Here is an 18028-nt window from a genome sequence, read left to right on the forward strand (position 1 = left end):
TAAATTGGGTTGGGATGACTTTTTATCGATTTCTAATGTAGAGTCGGTTCAATTAATTTTCGTGCTAGGGAATCAATGGTTGACGTTTGGAGATTGAGAAGGCTATATAGATTGCTGTGGTTGTTAATGTTTTAGTTATTTTTATATGAACTTGTGATAATAAAAGTATTACGCTATCAACACAAAAATTATTAAGAATAATGGTTAATTTTATCATTTTCTTGTTATACTTATTTATCGCGAATTCTTTATGATATGATTTAGTTACTTTTCTAATATTTGATGGTGCATTACCCTTTTCCATATCTTTGACTTCTAGGTCCCATTTTGCCTCGAGTTCGAGCTGTTAACTTGAATAGTGAGGTCCAAAACCTTCTTTCTTAATTGGAAATTAGCTTCTTTATCTAAAAAGTTGGTGCAGATTTTCATATTAAAAAATGGAATTTTACTGATTCTAGCGTTTTAAACTTTAGTCCAATACCCAATTAAAATGGGGAACTACACCCGACCCCACCTTTAAAGATCCGTGTTTTAAAATCAGTTACGAAGTTTCACATTTCACAAATAAGATGTTTCATATTTAAATATTAAATATACAATTTTTATCCCAAACCTAATCAATTTCCCCCTCCTCTCTCTCTCTCTCTCTCTCTCTCTCTCAGTCTTTCTTCACCAGAGCCATACACACCCCCGTCTCTCTCATCTTCTTCATTGAGCCGTATTGGGAGTTGTAACGTCACCATTGAAGCTTCTCTTTATCCACTAATCGGAGCAGCAGCAGTTATGACCCACAATTGGGAGCGCCGCGCGGAATGGAGCTTCTCTTCATCGGAGCCACAACGGATTTGATCTAATTTTTGCAGACGATCGTTGAGAATGGTCGGTTTTTGCGCATATTTGATCTCATTTTTTAACACGATCGTCGGTAGTGGTTGATTTTGCATAGATCTGGTTGGTAGTGGTTGTTTTTTCCAAAACGGTACTGATGGTGAGGAGGTTGTTGTGAGATAGTGATGTTCGATCATGGTGAGGTGGTGGTCGCTGTGGTGTATAATCAGGATATGGTCATTTGTTACTGGCCAATTTGTGTGTGAATCCGCCCCCAGGGCATAGCCTAGTGGTGTAAATGATATGAGTGAGATTATCTCATGCCTCGCTGGCAGTTGCAGTGTGGGGGTTCGATTCCTGAAACATGGAATTTGACTCATTGTAGGCGCAGTGTACAGACAGTTCTTGTGCCCTGGCCTGTTGGGACACATCCCGCGATTTACTTCCCTCACAAAACTCTAGGGACGGAGCGTGGGAGCCCTCAAGGTTGGGGTTCAACTTTTTTAATTTGTGTGTGAATCCAGTTCCAAAGTGCCGTGTGATGTGTATATCTGTATAAAAATTTAGCAAGCAGCCCTATTTTATTTACAAAAGAACTCCACTTCTTCTCTCCCTTTCTTTCCTGCGGACAGCCAACTTGTGTCTCTGTTCAAACTAGAATTCTAGCATGATGCCCTTTTTCTTATACTTAAGAGTCCCACTTTGTATTTCATTACACTTTAAATTCCCACGAGCAGCCCACTAGGAACTTTGTGCCAATAAAGGTCCAATTCAGCTCCAACTGAAGCCAAATTAATCAATTATTTTTTTCTAAGTCCTCAACTTTCAAAGTNACTTTTGCTTACAACTATCATTATTCTTGAGTAATGCTATGTAACCTTATTGATATTGCAATCCCAGTTTAGGTGATATTAAATGATAGATTAAATAAAAGATGAAATTAAATGAATTATTTAATTTTACCTATCATTAATGTCACATTAGAATAATTAGACTGAAGCTGCAAATCATCGAGATTAAATAGCATTACTCTTAGGGTCTATTTGATTACAAAGATAGAATTTGGGCGGAAATAAAATGAATTCCAGGAAATTGAATTGTCTAGAAATTATTTTCCTGTGAATCCTCAATTTATTGTGTTTGATTGATATAATTTTTCACGTGAAAAATGTTAAAATAAAAATATTTTTTGGCGTTCGTTTGATTTTGTTTTATATGAAAATTGTCAATTAAACGAATAAAATTTACTGATATTGAGGACAGAATTTGTTTCTATTGTAAAAAAAAAAAAAAACAAAAAACAAAAAATCCAAGAAAATCATCCATCTTTTGAAGTTCGTTTGACTTTGTTTTACATGGAAATTATCAATTATAGAGAAATTTTTTTTACAATAATTCTTAGAATTTGTTTCCATTGCCAACTAAAAAAAAAAATTAAAAAATTAAAAATTGCTACAGTTATCGGGAAAATGAATTCTCACCATATTGGTGAGAATTCAATTAGATGGAAAATATCCATGTGGCAACCAAAACAAGAAAACCAATTCCATGGAAAATAAATAGTATCAAACACCATTAATTGAGTAAAAGATGGAAAACTTATTCCATTTTCCATGGAATTGGTTCCAATCAAACACTGCCTTATTCTTTCAAGCTGGTGGGGGAGAAATCCACGTGGAGCAATGTGATTTCATTTTTAGATAGAGAATCCTGAGCCACGAAACCCTTGGCCCTCGTTTTTCAGCCACAAACAAATTCTCTCACCCGCCGACGAAAAGGACCGTCCTTTCTTAATCTTCCAAATATACCCTGATTATTGCAACTGTAGAGCTTCACAAAAAGGGCTTTTCTGTCACTTCAAATATAGAGCATCCATCCATTGCAACACGCCTCGGTTCTATAAGTAGAAAGTTTTGAGCTTAGCTCTTTAGTTGCCATATTTATCTGATTAAAACTTAAATAATTCTAGAATCTTTTTTGTTCATCAATCTTCTTTTCACTCAGGTACGTCTCTTTTTTTCCTTCATAAAATCAATTTTCATGTGGCTTGAAGTTTAAATTTTAAGGGATGACAGCTGAAATGTTTTCCCCACTTGGATGTATTCTTGTAATCTGATTTGAATTTTTCGATATTCATGTGATTGTTATTTGAGCCTTTGAAGAAATTTGTGCCATAGAAAGCTCGTGGTCGCCTCTGTAATTTCTCTGCGTATGATTTTACTATCTGGTTAAGCTTAATTTAATGTTATAAAGTTGGTATGCAAGTATGTTTTCCCTGAAAGTAATTAAAAAAAAAAAGAAAAAGGGAAAGATGCACTTGTGACTACTAGTTTAGCGGTGAGATTGAAACAAAATAACACTCCCTTGTGTTGTAGTTATTATTATGGGTTAATTATATGAATACTTTACCTTATATTATTACTTAGTCACTGAACTTAAAAAAAAACTTAATGGTCACTGAATTTCGTTAAAATGTTACTAATTCATAATCGAATTTTAAAATGTATCTCAATGGTCACCGTACTTTGTACCGTGTTATCTATTCGTCACTCAAATGAAAAATTCGTTAAGTCCAATAAACGACGTCAACTTGAGTGCGGATGGGTAACACAGTGTAAAGTTCGGTGACCATTGAGATACATTTTAAACTTCGATTATGAAGTAGTAACACTTGACGAAGTTCAGTGAGCATTCAGTTACATTTTTAAGTTCGGTGACTAAGTAGTAACATATGGTAAAGTTCAGTGACAATTAAGATATATTTTTAAATTGAATTATTACGCCCTTGTTTGAGTTTCATTCTTTCCCAAAAAAAAAAATAATAAAAATTCTTAAATAGTGATTTGATATCATTCAACCACACATTTTTCAATAAAATAATATTACATGCAAATTCAAAAAATTTTCTTATTTTTTAATTACACATTTCCTAATAATATACTATTCAAAATTTCATTTTATCCCTCAAAATGGTAAGCTTCTCAAATCGACCTCTATGAAAGAAGAAATCAAAGAAAATTAAGGGAAAAAAGAGGAAACAGAAAATTAGAGACCTATAAATTAAATAAAAATAGAATTGTTGCTAATATTCATCCATCATGGTGAAAAAGTACATTTGATTTTTAGATCAACTGGTATCAGTTCACCGTATCTCAAACTTCGCATAAATAAATTGAAAAAGAAATAGTTAGAACACCAAAAGAAATTGACAAAGAAAAATTAAATAAAAGTACAAAAATGTTATTGCCAATGTAACTGAGGTCGATTTGATTTTTCAACTATGTTACTACTTAGTTACTGAACTTCGCCAAGTGTTACTATTTCATAACTGAATTTTAAAATGTATCTCAATGATCACCAAATTTTGCACCGTGTTACTCATCCGTCACTCGAGTTAACGCCGTTTGTTGGACTTAATGGATTCTTCCATTTGAGTGACAGATGGGTAACACAGTGTAAAGTTCGATGACCATTGAAATACATTTTAAAATTCAATTATGAAGTAATAACACTTGGCGAAGTTTAGTAACCATTGAGTTATATTTTTAAGTTCAGTGACTAAGTAGTAACATAGGGCAAAGTTCAGTGATCATTCATATGATTAACCCTTATTATTACAAGGGAAAAGTCTTTACCTTTTTCCATATTAGAAATTTTGAATTCGGTACACAAACTTTTGGAAATGGCACCTAATATGTCTGATCCATGATGAACTAATTGATACGTATTGATTTTATTCTGTTAAAAAAAATGTGGATTTACTCGTACTAGATGAATAGGAAAAAAGAGAATTGTTCACAAAACGTCTCATCACTCTCCTAAACCTGCAAAAACTCTGTCCCTCTGTCTTTTCTCCTTGCATGAGAATCCAACTCTCTCCTTCACCCTGCTACCCGTTGACCCCACAGTCGCAATCATCACCATCAAAAATCAAATTCTCCAACTTCATGGAGATGTCCAGTACCATCTTTGTCTGCGATGAGCTCCCAAAACCAGCATTTCCTTGTTCAACTCTCTTTTGAGCTCTAAACCATCTTTCTCATTTGGTTTAGAAAAATTGTATTACAAGTTTTTGAATTCAGTTGTTTCTGTGCATTAGGACTTTGGTTGAAAATAGCTGTATACGGCAAGTAATTTGCATTGATAGTTTCAGAAGATGCAATTCGCATGTAATTGCTTATCATGATGCCATACATAGCGTGTAAATGAATCTGTTGGGTTTCATTAGCTATGCAAATATTCAAGACTTTGCCTAAACCGATGTTTGACTGTGATTTCCCAATGTTCAAATTGGCTCCTTTTTTCTACTTCCATTCATGAAGGGTAAAACAGTCGAAACATTTAAAAAAAAGAAAAAAGAAAAAAGAAAAAGCCCACATTTAACTGAACGAAATTCTTAGGCCATTGACAAACTGACCTGACCATTTTACAATTATCGGTGTATTAAATGGACTTTTACTCATTACGAAAGTAATGCATTTATTACGGGACAGAGGCAATGCTAATATCGAAATATTGGATAGATCAATTTGACTTCTATGAATCATTATGATGGTAAGTTAAGAGGTTGTTTATTTTGTTATGGATTGAAAGGTAAGGGATTGGATACTGTTTTCCATTCTGAACAGAGAAACTCTAAAATTGCTGTTTTAGTAATTAATATGACAGAAAAAGAGGAGAATAGCATGGTAATAATAGAAGAATACTGGACAAATGTCTCTTGGGTAGCATAAGATTGTAAACTGATTCACATGATTGAGTGATATATTTCCTTATGGCCTTTGTGACAGCCTCTAGTAAAGTGGTGCATAATACAATTGTTTCAATTTACTAAACTGTTGTGAACCTTCTTTTATATGTAGGTGATTATCATTTTCGAAAATTCAATGGATTGGTACTTCGGGAGTGATATTAAAGATCTTTGCATACCAAAAGATAAGGAGATGTCTGACAGGCTTCCATCCCCATATATTTTGTCTCCTTGGGAGAATGAAACATTTGGAAGTTTTAACTCCCTTAAGAAACGCAATATTGCTGGAATGAAAGAAAATCTATTAAGTGGAACCACTTCTTCCAGCGAAGATGACCGGCTCTGTAGTTCAAGTGTTTGTATAGGTTTGCGGGATGATTCTTTTCAACGGAATGCTTATCCTCATGAACAATTGGATCTTCAACTCAGTGACTTTGCCAGATATTATGAGGCTGATGACAATTTCTTGTACAAGCGTACCTTCTGGGCTTAAGATATTTGATTTCATGCATGTGCATCTAATGCTTTATTTAAATTTCCACGTTTCATGCTCAAGTTAAGCTGTTATTTAGGAAAAGGAGACTCAGTGATTTGTTGGTAGACAGAAATTTTAAAGTTGGTTGGCTGATCGGCGATTGATTGAAGCTCTGGCTCTTCTATTGTTCTATCATATCACTGAAACTGTAAAAGTCATGTGATTAGAAACCACACTGTTATGCTTATTCTAAGGCAAGTACAGAAGTGAGACTTGAGTTAAACCTTTCGTATGGAAACATTGCAACGAAGTCTTGCCCTTAATAATTTACATTTCTTTTGGCTTCAATCACCACTAGAACAAAATTTAGTCACTTAATTTCACGGCATATCAATTTCAGTGATTATTAAATTATCTTTCTGTTGTTAAAACTGTTAATCATTTTTGTATTAATTTTTCTCCCAAAGTTCAACTCTTCTACTAATTTCATGCAGGGGTCAATTACTTGAAGAGAATGAGAGTGGAATTCATGCTGCTGCTGGTTCAATTGATTTTTCACGAACATCCAGCAACGACAATGTGATACCATCTAATCTTTTAAGAGATCTAGTTTCAGAGTCTAACACTGTTCAAGACCATGTAGAAGATATAGGACACTTAAAGGATCCCAAAAAGTACATTTCTGTTTCACGAGACTGCAACAATGGAGTGAACGATGATCCCTTGTCAGTGGCAAAGGTAATCATTCTTTCAAGAGTAAGAAACTCAAGTATAAGGAAATATCTTTTAGAGACACTGAGTAATATACAAGGAGTCTGGTATTGATTTTGGCAATTGGTAAGTAACTCTGGTTTCCGGATATTGGTTTTGGTAGACGTTAGTTTTGGTGGATATCAATATTATCATGTAGTTTTATACTTTTATCGTATTCATGACATTAGTTTGCAACATTGGCATGGCTGTTTAAGACTTGATTTGCTCAACAAATTTTTAATCTTGATAATTGTTGTTTAAGGCAATGGAGGTTGACATCCCCTTCTCATTGGAGCACAACAGTTCAGATAAACACATCGCAGAGGAAGTAACATCAATGGAGGAATCTGTATATCTGGAGCTTAGGAGCTTGACTGTGAAGGTAAGAAAGTGAGTTATCTAGAACGGGTAAACTGTGTCACTAAAATATGAGATGATCACGAGTTGTTTACTTAATCTTATCTTGCCCAGTTGACGGAGAGTACCAGAATTTGCATTCGAGATGCCCTGTACCGCCTCGCAAAGAACTCAAAACATGAAGATACCAACCATGTTCCGAATGAAAATGACACACCAGAAGGGTGTTCACCGACAATCTATCGTGAAGCATCTAGGTAAATGCTATATATTGGTAACCTTTCTCAATTTCATCTGTTTTACTCAACCTTTGTTTGGGCTCCATTTTAATGTCGTTTTGGGGAAAATGTATTTTGGAATAGTAATTTTTTGGAGAATGTGTGGTCAAAAAAGAAGGAAAATTTTTGGGTTTATGTGTTTATTTTGTGGGCTGTTCAAACAAGAATGAAGAACCTGAATGGGTAATTTCCATCAGATAATATTGACTTGTTGAAGAACAAATTTGCTCATAGCTTAAAGAACAATGTGGAATGTGATGAACAAATGATTAAAAAGAGAATAACTTTGTAGCTTTAATGGGAAGAGTAGAAGCAAGGTACTATATGTTGTTAAGCTATATAGTACTAAAGTCTGGTGGTGTACTGTGGGAAAACTCTAATATTCCACGCAATGTTTAAAAAGGCGAGGCACAAGTCATGATTCATTTTGAAGGCTTAAGCCTCTACAAAAAATAATAAAATAAAATTTAAAACATGCAATAAATATACAAAGTACTCATAATATACTATAAACCATCTTGAAAATCCACAAGTTCCATAAAATTGTCAGCATACTTGATTCCTCCATCATTCTTCTCATCCCTATCAGTAGCTCCTCATCCTCTGCTGGCAATGGTGTCTTTGCTTTCCCTTCCCTATAAACGTAAAAAAAGGAAATTAAAATATAAAGACAAGAAGAAAAATTTAATAGAAAGAAAACAGTGAATTACGCGTCGTAGTCTTTTGTCTCTCGCTGTCTCATGCTGAAAAGTTGCAACTTGGTAGAGGAGTTTATTGCAGCCATGCTTCCTTTTATCAATGCTTTGATGTAGCTTCACTATGCAGTGACCAAGTAAGATAATTCAATTTGAGAAACTCTCATGGGAGCTATCGTTAGAGTCGGTCTCATATGAAATGATACGTGTTTACAATACTCCTGTAGTTGGTTAATGTTGTGAGTTCCTCTTGTTCACTACACATTGACATTGTGAATGATCTGGCAGCATTTAGGAGCCTAGTTCAGTTGACCCATCCATTTAATGAATACAATACATTTATTTTAGATCAAGAATCCTCAAGATGGCAAGTTTGTAGATGATTGTTCACATATAAACTCTTAAAAAAAAATCCTTTCAGAAGGCTATGCAAGGGCGCTCATAATGTTTTGAATGGTTGAGATCGTTGCTAAGTAACATTACTTAACTGGAACTTAGAAATAAATTTAGCCCCCGTTTGGCCCCCATTACATTACATTCTATTTTTCTCTCTCCTATTTTCAACCATACAATCTTCCATAAAATAATATTACACGTAAATCAAAAAAATTTCTCTCTTTTTCAACCACTCATTTTTCAAAAAAATACTATTCTACTCATTTTCATTACCAAGTAATGGGAATCAAACAGGGGCTTAATTGATTTTACTACCACTCAAGCTTTGATTTATATGGGAGCTTGAGAATTCCCTGAGAGATTTGAAAAGAAATATAGTAGTTCAGGCTTAAATTCTAGTTGAGGGAATTTGGGACATGACTCTATACAATTCATCTTTCTACGTGAAGATACCACTTTTTTTTCCTGGAAAGAAGTGAAAATTACTCGTTAACACCTATCCATCTGGTACTTTTGTGAAGAACATATTTATACCCTTGGGGGGTTCGTGTGCGTTAACTACATCTTTGCCCCCCTCGAAGATCGAGTATTAATAATTCCTTCAGGGTTTCGTATAACAAAGTTTATTTAATCAAAGTATTTATCTTTGCATCCAGGTTGGGTGATACTGAAGAAGAAGAGTCAACAAATGCAATCGATAGAACAGTTGCTAATCTCCTGTTCAACCACATCAGTTTTTGCAGCCCTGAAGTGGAGTGCAGTTCTTACGATTACAATCCATGTTTCTATACTTCCTCTAGTGGCGCCGTTCTTGAAGGTGATGCAGAAGTGCCAACATTTGGTTTAATAAACCACCCTCCACCAATGCCCCGAGACTAGGCTCATTTCTGCTTACTGCCATGGATTTGCTTTCAAGTGAAAGCAAAATCGGGAAATGAAAGAAAGATCATTGTCCGTCTTGTTTGACAAAAATGGCTGCTTCAATTTGAAATGATCTGAATCAAGTACCTCGTTTTGTATCTTAAGTGTTTTCTCAAGATTCTGGATATTTCTTCATGCCGAATTTTGTGCATATTATATGCTCTACTCACCATCATGAATGGTTACATTTCCTGTCGTTACTAATGTAGGGGTGTTTATTTATTGGATTAAGTTGAACGACCACATTGTTTGACACAGTACTCACAGCGAAGGCGTGGGTCGCGCGCGAATAAAATAACGCTGACCTTCATGTTAGTGTGTTGTGTCAGCCAATGTGTCGAATTTTGTGGTAGTGTAGCATGGTCCTTATTTATTTGGTGAAGCTTTCAAATCCAGTACAGGCACCCACACACAATCTTACTTGCCACCACAATTCTAGCCAAAATTTGTTTGGAATTCGTACTTTTGGAGTTCCAAATATCCAGTATTCCATTTTGATTTTGGCAGTTAAATTGCAGTGATAAGGAAGAATGCGTTACGCAAAATGAATGTTGTTGTAACCCAAATCAAGAAATTAGAAATGCTCTATTTTATTAATTACATTGAAAATCATAATGCAAAAAAGTGAGTTTTATTTTTGAAATAAAACATAATGAATATTAATGAATTCCATTATGACAATAGTGTATACAAAATGATATATTTAAAATAAATAGAATATTATTAATGCTAGGTGTACCTTGTCCAAAGCAATCATCTCGAATTATCAAGCCCTCCATCTAGAAAACCTCGTGAACGTGAGGATGCTTGCTTTTAAATAAATAGCTTTTCAAAATATGTATCCATTTTCAATTAGAAATAAGTAAGAGTTTAAATATCACACATTTCAAAATCAAGAAAACAAGTTCTAAACTTTAAAAAAAATCAGATTTTTACTAAAATTTACTAAAACAAAACAAAAAGTGAATACTGAAAGGGAGAAAAAAAATATTCGTAAAGATCTTTCGATTCAAGCTTTTCTGAAAGATGGCAACATAAGATAACAAGTTATAGCGACCGAGTAACAGCAAATCAAAGAACTTTCTATACTTTGTAATGAACAATAACCATCGATAATGTATTAAATATTTTCGTGATGATTTTCTACAACATTTACATATGGTATTGTGGATGATACTATGCATTATTTGCGAGTATCTCAGTTAGGTTACAATCTTTTAACGCGTCGTTTGTTGTCACAAATTTTTCAAAAGGCTCGTATCAACTGCAGGACCATTGAGAGTCATCCATCAAACATTATTAGTTATATAATTCAAAATTTGATAGATGAGACGAATAAAATTTCAACTATTAAATAAAATTAAAGTAGCCATATACACGCGTCTTACAAATCTTGGCCGGCGGAGTTAGGGCCCAGAGAGGCAACACTGAGAATTTGCCCGTCCCTAGTTATTTCCGATGACTTCTTCACATATTGTGACAATGTCTTAAATCTTTGTCAATTCACATTTATTGGTCTAATAATTGTACAAAATCAATGCATATTTTTTCAAACTTAGCCCCTTAGCAACTAAGAGTCTATGCACAAAGTAGTCAACAAGTTTAAAGAAGAAAGAGATCAATGTTTATCTATTGCATAAATTGGCACAGGGACCTGAACGGACCAATATTTTATGGAGTTACCACAGGGACCTGATCGGACATATATTTTTCAAGCTCCAATAATTAGATCATGTCTAGTCGACCCTAAACCACCCAATCTAATCATTAGACTTTATTTTTACCACTAAAGACAAAAGACTGAACTCTCAGAATATATAAAATCACATAAGCCAATTAATCTATAATACTTTTCTCTGACCTATCGTATATGCATTTTATCCCCGTCCGAGATCCGATAATTAGGTACGAGCATAAATGATCGTTTTGTCCCTCTAATTATTCTCACTAATTTAAGTTTCATTTTCTTCAACGGTGTTGTGAACAAATCACAGATGTCAAAATTTAGCCATCGCTAAACATTAAGCTCGAATTTTAACCGTTCAATAGAAAATACTTAAATAGTCACTCTACCCATTTTTTAGGGTGACGGTTCCCGATATGAATTCATGGTCTCTACTCCGTTCATTCTCAAGTTCTCAACTCATCGAGATATTTAACCAATTAAATTGATCTTACTCATTGATGAATCAAAAAACAATTAAAATCGCGAAATGATATACATAATCCTGTCAAAGGATTCAGATGAAATACACAACGGTCAAGTAGAATTTAATTCTCCTCATGGTCACGCTATAGAATTAAATTCGACACGTGGTCCGTTCAGTACACTCCAAGTGTACTAATGCCACCTTTAACTTTTTTTGTGATAAGAACAAATCACAAACTAGAATAGTGAATTGGTCAACACTATAACCTTCCAATATAAAATGTCAACTCTTATACATTGGTTGTGAACAAATTATTTATGATCAAAATATAAGTTGTGTCTCACTGTATTTCTCAACGCAAGTACTCAACTCATATTATCACAAGTGATCACAGGCACTTTAATTTCGCATGCTCAATAAATAAATGCAATAAATAAAGTAACATAATTTTATTCAATATTAAAAAATTATTATTATTGTTATTTTTACATCAGCAAAACTATATCATATAGCACACAACCCAACAACATATTCTAAGTCTCAAGTGTCAAGTCTTGAAGAAGAGAGCTGGACAAAATAATTTTTATTTCAAGCCACCATATTAGACTTCATCTCTTTTGTGTGGATCTCGTAACGGCTATATTTTTTATTCTCGTTCTTATAAGAATGAGAATCAAATGGGGGCATAAATTATTTGCTTGTTTGACCGAATCGTCAATTTGATATGCTTGAAATTGGTGTGTTGAGTCTTCTCCAAGAGCAAGCACTTTCACAGATCATTACCCACTCACCAAACTTCATCCTACTTCTCTCACCCCACACAACTCACATTACCCATCCTCTAACCCAATTATAAATACATGAAAATGAGTGGTACTCATGGATTCCATGAAATATATCGATAAAAATTTGTCTGAATAATTACAAAATCATCTTAAAAATGGTATCTTATTATCATTGTAATCCCTTAATTATAACGTCATATTAATGCCATGTATCATCTTCCATGTCACTGGTAAGTTACGAACACCTTCGCCATAATGATAATTAAAAACACCAAAATATTCAACTTGATATGGGTCTTTTTAATGTAATTTAGCCAACCTGCATGGCTTGCCATGCAATGTAGGTTTGTGAAATAAAAGTGGAGCTAGAAAAACTACAACTTTCTTCTTCTTATTTTATTTTATTTTATTTTTTTTGGGGGGGGGGGGGGGGTTTGTTGAGGTGGTCCTTAATTAGATTACATATTCACGCACGTTTTAATTATGCAAGAATTTAGAAATTTACAGGTATTGCCTTGCGAACAGCGTATTATAAATAGAATTTTCTTGTTGCCTGACTTAGCACTCAGATTGCAAATTTTTTCTTCATAACTTGAGTACTGATAAAAAATGGCAATTGTATATAATATTGCAGAAGCATCACATGCGGAAGAGGAAATAGCCCCAGAATTCAAAGAAATTCTTAGCTCACTCCCAACAGAAAAAGGCTGGAGAACACCAAATCTGTACCTATTCCAGGGATTTTGGTGCCAGCCAAAAGAGATTCAGGCCATAATTTCTGTTCAGAATCACTATAAAGCAAAAGACAGCGATGTAATTGTTGCCACAATTCCGAAATCAGGCACAACCTGGTTGAAAGCACTGTGTTTTGCCATAGTGAACAGAGAGAAATTCGATTACCAAAAGAATCACCCTTTGCTCACTTCAAACCCACATGAACTCGTGCTGTTTCTTGAGTATAAATTGTATGCAAACAATCAAATTCCTGATCTTTCTACGCTTCCGACGCCTCGACTCTTCGCCACTCACATGCCTCTAGGGGCACTGCCTGAATCTGTTAGGGAATCAGATAGTAAGGTTGTGTACTTGTGCAGGAACCCATTTGACACATTTGTTTCAATCTGGCATTATCTTTGTAAAATAAGGCCTGAATCTCTGGGTCCCTTGTCTCTTGAAGAAGCCTTTGATATGTATTGCAGGGGTGTTATAGGATATGGTCCATATTGGGACCATATGTTGGGCTATTGGCGTGAGAGTATAGAAAAACCCCACAAAGTTTTATTTCTAAAATATGAGGAAATGAAGGAAGACACTACCCTTTATATGAAGAAATTGGCTGAGTTCTTGGGATTTCCCTTCTCTTTGGAAGAGGAAAAATATGGAGTAATTGAAGAAATATCAAAATTATGCAGCTTTGAGCATTTGAAAGAGTTGGAAGTGAACAAGAAAGGAAAAGGTGCCATTGCTCACTTTGAAAACAAGAACTTGTTTAGGAAAGGTGAGGTGGGAGATTGGGTAAACTATTTCAGCCCCTCGATGGTGGAAAGGCTGACCAATATCATGGAAGAGAAATTAGCTGGTTCAGGTTTGTCCTTCAAATTGTTCTGAGGGTGGATCAGCTCAATAATAATTTGACAAAATAAATTTATAGAAAGTTAAAATATTGTAATTGTCTTAAATACGTCTTTATGTGCCCCACTTTGTATAAATTGTTAAATAAATGAGCATTGATACTTTACAAGATCAAATTTTTACCATCATCCATCGAAATTTTAATTGGTTTCATCGCTTTGTTCTCTAACTTTAAGTCAAGTCAAAGTTTTATGTGCTTTTAACTTTTACATTAACAATTTCAATAACATAGGGACATGAACTCTTACATTTAGACCCGAAACCCATGTTTAAAGGTTGAAGATTCATGACCACATCACATGAAAAGTTGAAGAACACCGTCCTAATATTTCCTACTACAATTGTATTATTCTACTATTTGGAACCAGATTTTCAGCGTTGAGTTCAATAATCAAATGGTTGAGGGATTCAAATATCACTTTTAAAGGTTGAACATCCATAACTGCATCACATGAAAAGTTGGAGAACCTAACCTTAATTTTCATACTACAATTATGTTATCTATTATTTGGAACCCGGTTTTCAGCGTTGAGCCCAATAATCAGAAAGTCTTTGATTTGTACCAACGATGATAATAATATTCATCCCCTCCGATACTAGTAGCTATATAGTAAGAAATATCTAGATGCAATTAAAAATTTTTGAAGACGTAGAATATATAGAAAAATAATGCATAGTCTAGGCAACATAAAAGTTTTGTAGTCGCACATAATTAGTGATGAAAAAGTCATTTATAAATTATAAAAATGTAGCCCTTTCTAATAACTTCCAAAAAATAAAAAAAATAATAAAAAAATATGAGGTCTAGAAGAGCACAGTCAAGTTTTGGTTCGTCCGACAAAAAATAATATTATGCTATAAAAATTAATATAACATAATATTAATTTTGAAAAAAAGGGTTACATCTTAAGAGACAAACGTCCATTTAATCTTGTTAGCACTAGTGTAGATTAGAGCTGTAAGCAAAAATTGCAAAATCGAAAAATCGAACCGAAATCGCATTTTAGAAACCGTCAGTTTGGTGCCACGTGGACCCGATCAACGAAATGGTTTTGACCCAAACCCAAACCAAACCGGTCAAAATGGTTTGGTTTAGGTTTGAGAAATTTAATTACGGTTTAAAACCAAACCGCATCCGCGAAAAAATATATAAAAATAAAAAAAATGAAAAAATGATTTTTTTTGAAAATTGATCCAAATATGTAAAATTCAATAGTTTTGTCATTTGTGGGTATTTTTGTCAATTCCTAATTTTCTAATACAGACATATTATTATTATTATTATTATCCAATAATCATAATATATATTTAATAATTTCAAAATCAACATAATCTATCAAAAGCCTTTTTCTTCTTCAAAATTTAAATGAACTCCAGTCGACACCCAATATAATTTTGAGCCACCGGCACCACACACTTTTTTTTCAGATTTTTCACGCCTCTTCAAAGTTGAATTGAAGTCCATTATACCAAATCGGAGACAAAGAGATCCTAGACTTTCGGTGATAATATTTGCTAAAAATAAAGTTTCAGATCAATAATTTTTTGGAGCAAACTAAGGTAAGAATCTGAAATTAAATGTGTTTCGTAATATCATATAAGCGTAAACTTGTGTAATTGTTATGTTTAGATATTACAAACAATTATTTTATTATTGTGGTTAGTTATTCTCCTTGTTTAATCAGTATTCGTTTTTCAGATATGATGATCACGAAATCTTGTTGGATATCATTATGTTTTTTGAACCTTATATCTAGTTTAATAGATTTGTATTGTAACGTTATTGTATCGTCATTAGCCTAAAAAAAGTGAAAAAAAATGAAAAAAAATTTATGTTTTAGTTTATTGTGATTTCACTTTGATTTAGTTGATATTTAAATTTATAGTAAATATATTTAGCTCCTGTTTGAGCCATATTTTCCAATCATCATAATGAGAAAATTGACTATTGGAGAGGAGGTTGGGTCCCACACATGAAATAGCAGATCAACAAAGGCGGCTGGATTTGTGGAATAACGGTCTAAACTTTCATTTTTTTTGTTCCAAAAATTTGGTTCAAACAGGGGCTTAGTTTGTTTTAGATTTATTACTAGTGAGATATAAATATATATTAAATTCAATGAATTAATGACATAAAAGTAGACGAGTAAAAAAAAATATGGTGAAACCGACGGTTTAAAATCGGACCAAACCGTTAGGTTTAGGTTTGAATTTTTTTCAAACCGTTCAAAATTGTTTGTTTGGGTTTGGATTTTTCTCGAACCGTTTTAAACGGTTTGGTTTGAAAATATATCAAAAATCGGTAAAATCGGACCGCTTACACCCTTAGTGTAGATAGTGAAATTTATCTTAAAGAGATTTACATTTAAATACCTCATTTCATTTAATTTCCTTCTAATTTCTACATATGCCTTAAAACGTCGATAAGTCATTGTGTTGGTTAATTTTTATGCAAGTAACTTGTTTTTGGTAAGTCAAAATACTATCTTACAGTTGGCATGTCGATTGCAAATAAATCATGCTGGTGCTTTTGATTAAAGGAATATAATTCATGCACTATTCTTCCGACTATATCAAAACAGATTCATGTTTTATGTATTTTAAAGTTGTGTATTCGATCGAATTGAAAGGAAGTAAAGACAAGTGACGATGGTCAGGTACATAATGAAATGGGCATTGGTATTTGGGAATGGATTCGATAGAAGAAATTATCATACCTTTTCAAACCCATTAAAGTTTCTGATTTTCGCAATTATATTATTTTGCTGTGCTTGGGTACTCTTAGTTATATGACTTTTTTTTTAAATAAAAATAACAGATAATTGCATCAAACTTCATGCCATCTCTTGTGGGGGCCCTACAAAAGAGAATCTGGCCAGGGTCCGTGCAAATGACCCTGGCCAAATAGCATTTCTCTTTCAAGAATCTGTACTACATGCAATAACTTGATGCTTGGCCTCTCCCCAATGGGATAAAAGTTTTGGAGATTGATATGAAAGAACTTGTAGCTTCCATACGATTATTACTTTCCAAGATTGATAACAATTATAATAGCAACTCCCATAGAATTGTAACTCTTGGGGACCTACAAATATTTTAGTCCATCCATGTCATCTTGCACTTCCATCTCACTTTTCATTGAGCATCGATCTTCCTCTCTAGTTGTGGTTTTCGTTGAAGCTCGTCTTCCACTCCTTTGGAAATTCACTTCGATTCTGACCATGAACTGGGGGAACTTCCAGATCAATCCTTGGAGTTGGTCAAGATTTTCTTAATTTTATCCATGACCCTGGAAACAAAATAACTATGATGATTGGATCTTTTTTTTATGATCAATGAGTGTTCGTTAAAATCCCACAAGCGTACGAGTTCGTTGTACAAGTAATAATTGTGATGAAAGAGTTATCGTCCCACAGGGAATAAAGTCTAATTTCAGTGTATTCGATATAATTAAATTCGTGAGATTAACTAAAAGCTGACGTTTGTTTGAATAGTTAATTAAGTTCTATAACTAAAAATCTGCAAAATTTATGAGAATTTGTTTTAGAATTCAGATGAGTGAATGTATTGGATTTCCGACGCCACCGATCAACTCTTAGTTCTAATTCTCAACCTATGACAATTATCTCAACTCATGCAATTGTGATGATCGATAATTTCACATTTATTTATTATTTTTTTCCAAGATATAATAAACCTATGATTACCACGAAACGATCATATTCCTAGTCCGAACTCATACGGCAAACATGCATTGATGTATAGGATTATCACATATGATCGCACACGTCTCAAATATTATTCCTAACATTCATTGTCCATGCGTTCCAATATCAGTGTTCTACCTATCATGAGTTTTCCAACACTATGAATAAGCAATTTTTGTCCTAATGGTGCGCAAACATTAGAACAATATAGATATGCATATTAAAGAAACCACAACACAAGAATTAAGATAAAAACATAAAGTCTTGAATTAAAAACTAGGAGTCAATCAGTTTTTTCATC

General features: G+C 33.7%; 2 protein-coding genes across 4 annotated transcripts; both read left to right on the forward strand.

The window, feature by feature from the left end:
• The first annotated feature begins 2685 nt into the window (after positions 1–2685).
• LOC111401515 (protein LNK3-like) lies at positions 2686–9675 on the forward strand. 3 transcript variants are annotated; one of them, XM_023029285.1, is made up of 6 exons: positions 2686–2832; positions 5691–6046; positions 6548–6791; positions 7069–7188; positions 7278–7420; positions 9189–9675. In XM_023029285.1, the coding sequence occupies exons 2-6, from the start codon at positions 5715–5717 to the stop codon at positions 9409–9411; spliced, it is 1062 nt and encodes a 353-aa protein (XP_022885053.1). In that variant the 5' UTR covers positions 2686–2832; positions 5691–5714; the 3' UTR covers positions 9412–9675. The 3 variants fall into 3 exon arrangements, with proteins under 3 accessions (XP_022885053.1, XP_022885054.1, XP_022885055.1); XM_023029287.1 differs by lacking the exon at positions 2686–2832 and adding an exon at positions 6151–6307 and having other exon boundaries at positions 5829–6046; XM_023029286.1 differs by lacking the exon at positions 2686–2832 and having other exon boundaries at positions 5691–6307.
• A 3290-nt stretch (positions 9676–12965) lies between these two features.
• On the forward strand, positions 12966–14127 carry LOC111401516 (cytosolic sulfotransferase 15-like). Its single transcript, XM_023029288.1, has one exon. The coding sequence runs from the start codon at positions 12998–13000 to the stop codon at positions 13994–13996; it is 999 nt and encodes a 332-aa protein (XP_022885056.1). The 5' UTR covers positions 12966–12997; the 3' UTR covers positions 13997–14127.
• Positions 14128–18028: the final 3901 nt, after the last annotated feature.

This window comes from Olea europaea, chromosome 10 (assembly GCF_002742605.1).
Source record: "Olea europaea var. sylvestris chromosome 10, O_europaea_v1, whole genome shotgun sequence".
Lineage (NCBI taxonomy): Eukaryota > Viridiplantae > Streptophyta > Magnoliopsida > Lamiales > Oleaceae > Olea > Olea europaea.

What these genes read in the sequence shown, in the direction of transcription:
- LOC111401515 (XM_023029285.1), top strand. Translation starts at nt 5,715, where the DNA reads ATGGATTGGTACTTCGGGAGTGATATTAAAGATCTTTGCATACCAAAA. An exon ending in GAGGCTGATGACAATTTCTT is followed by an intron (nt 6,047 to 6,547) that starts GTACAAGCGTAC and finishes AATTTCATGCAG; the next exon opens with GGGTCAATTACTTGAAGAGA. An exon ending in TTAGGAGCTTGACTGTGAAG is followed by an intron (nt 7,189 to 7,277) that starts GTAAGAAAGTGA and finishes TATCTTGCCCAG; the next exon opens with TTGACGGAGAGTACCAGAAT.
- LOC111401516 (XM_023029288.1), top strand. Translation starts at nt 12,998, where the DNA reads ATGGCAATTGTATATAATATTGCAGAAGCATCACATGCGGAAGAGGAA.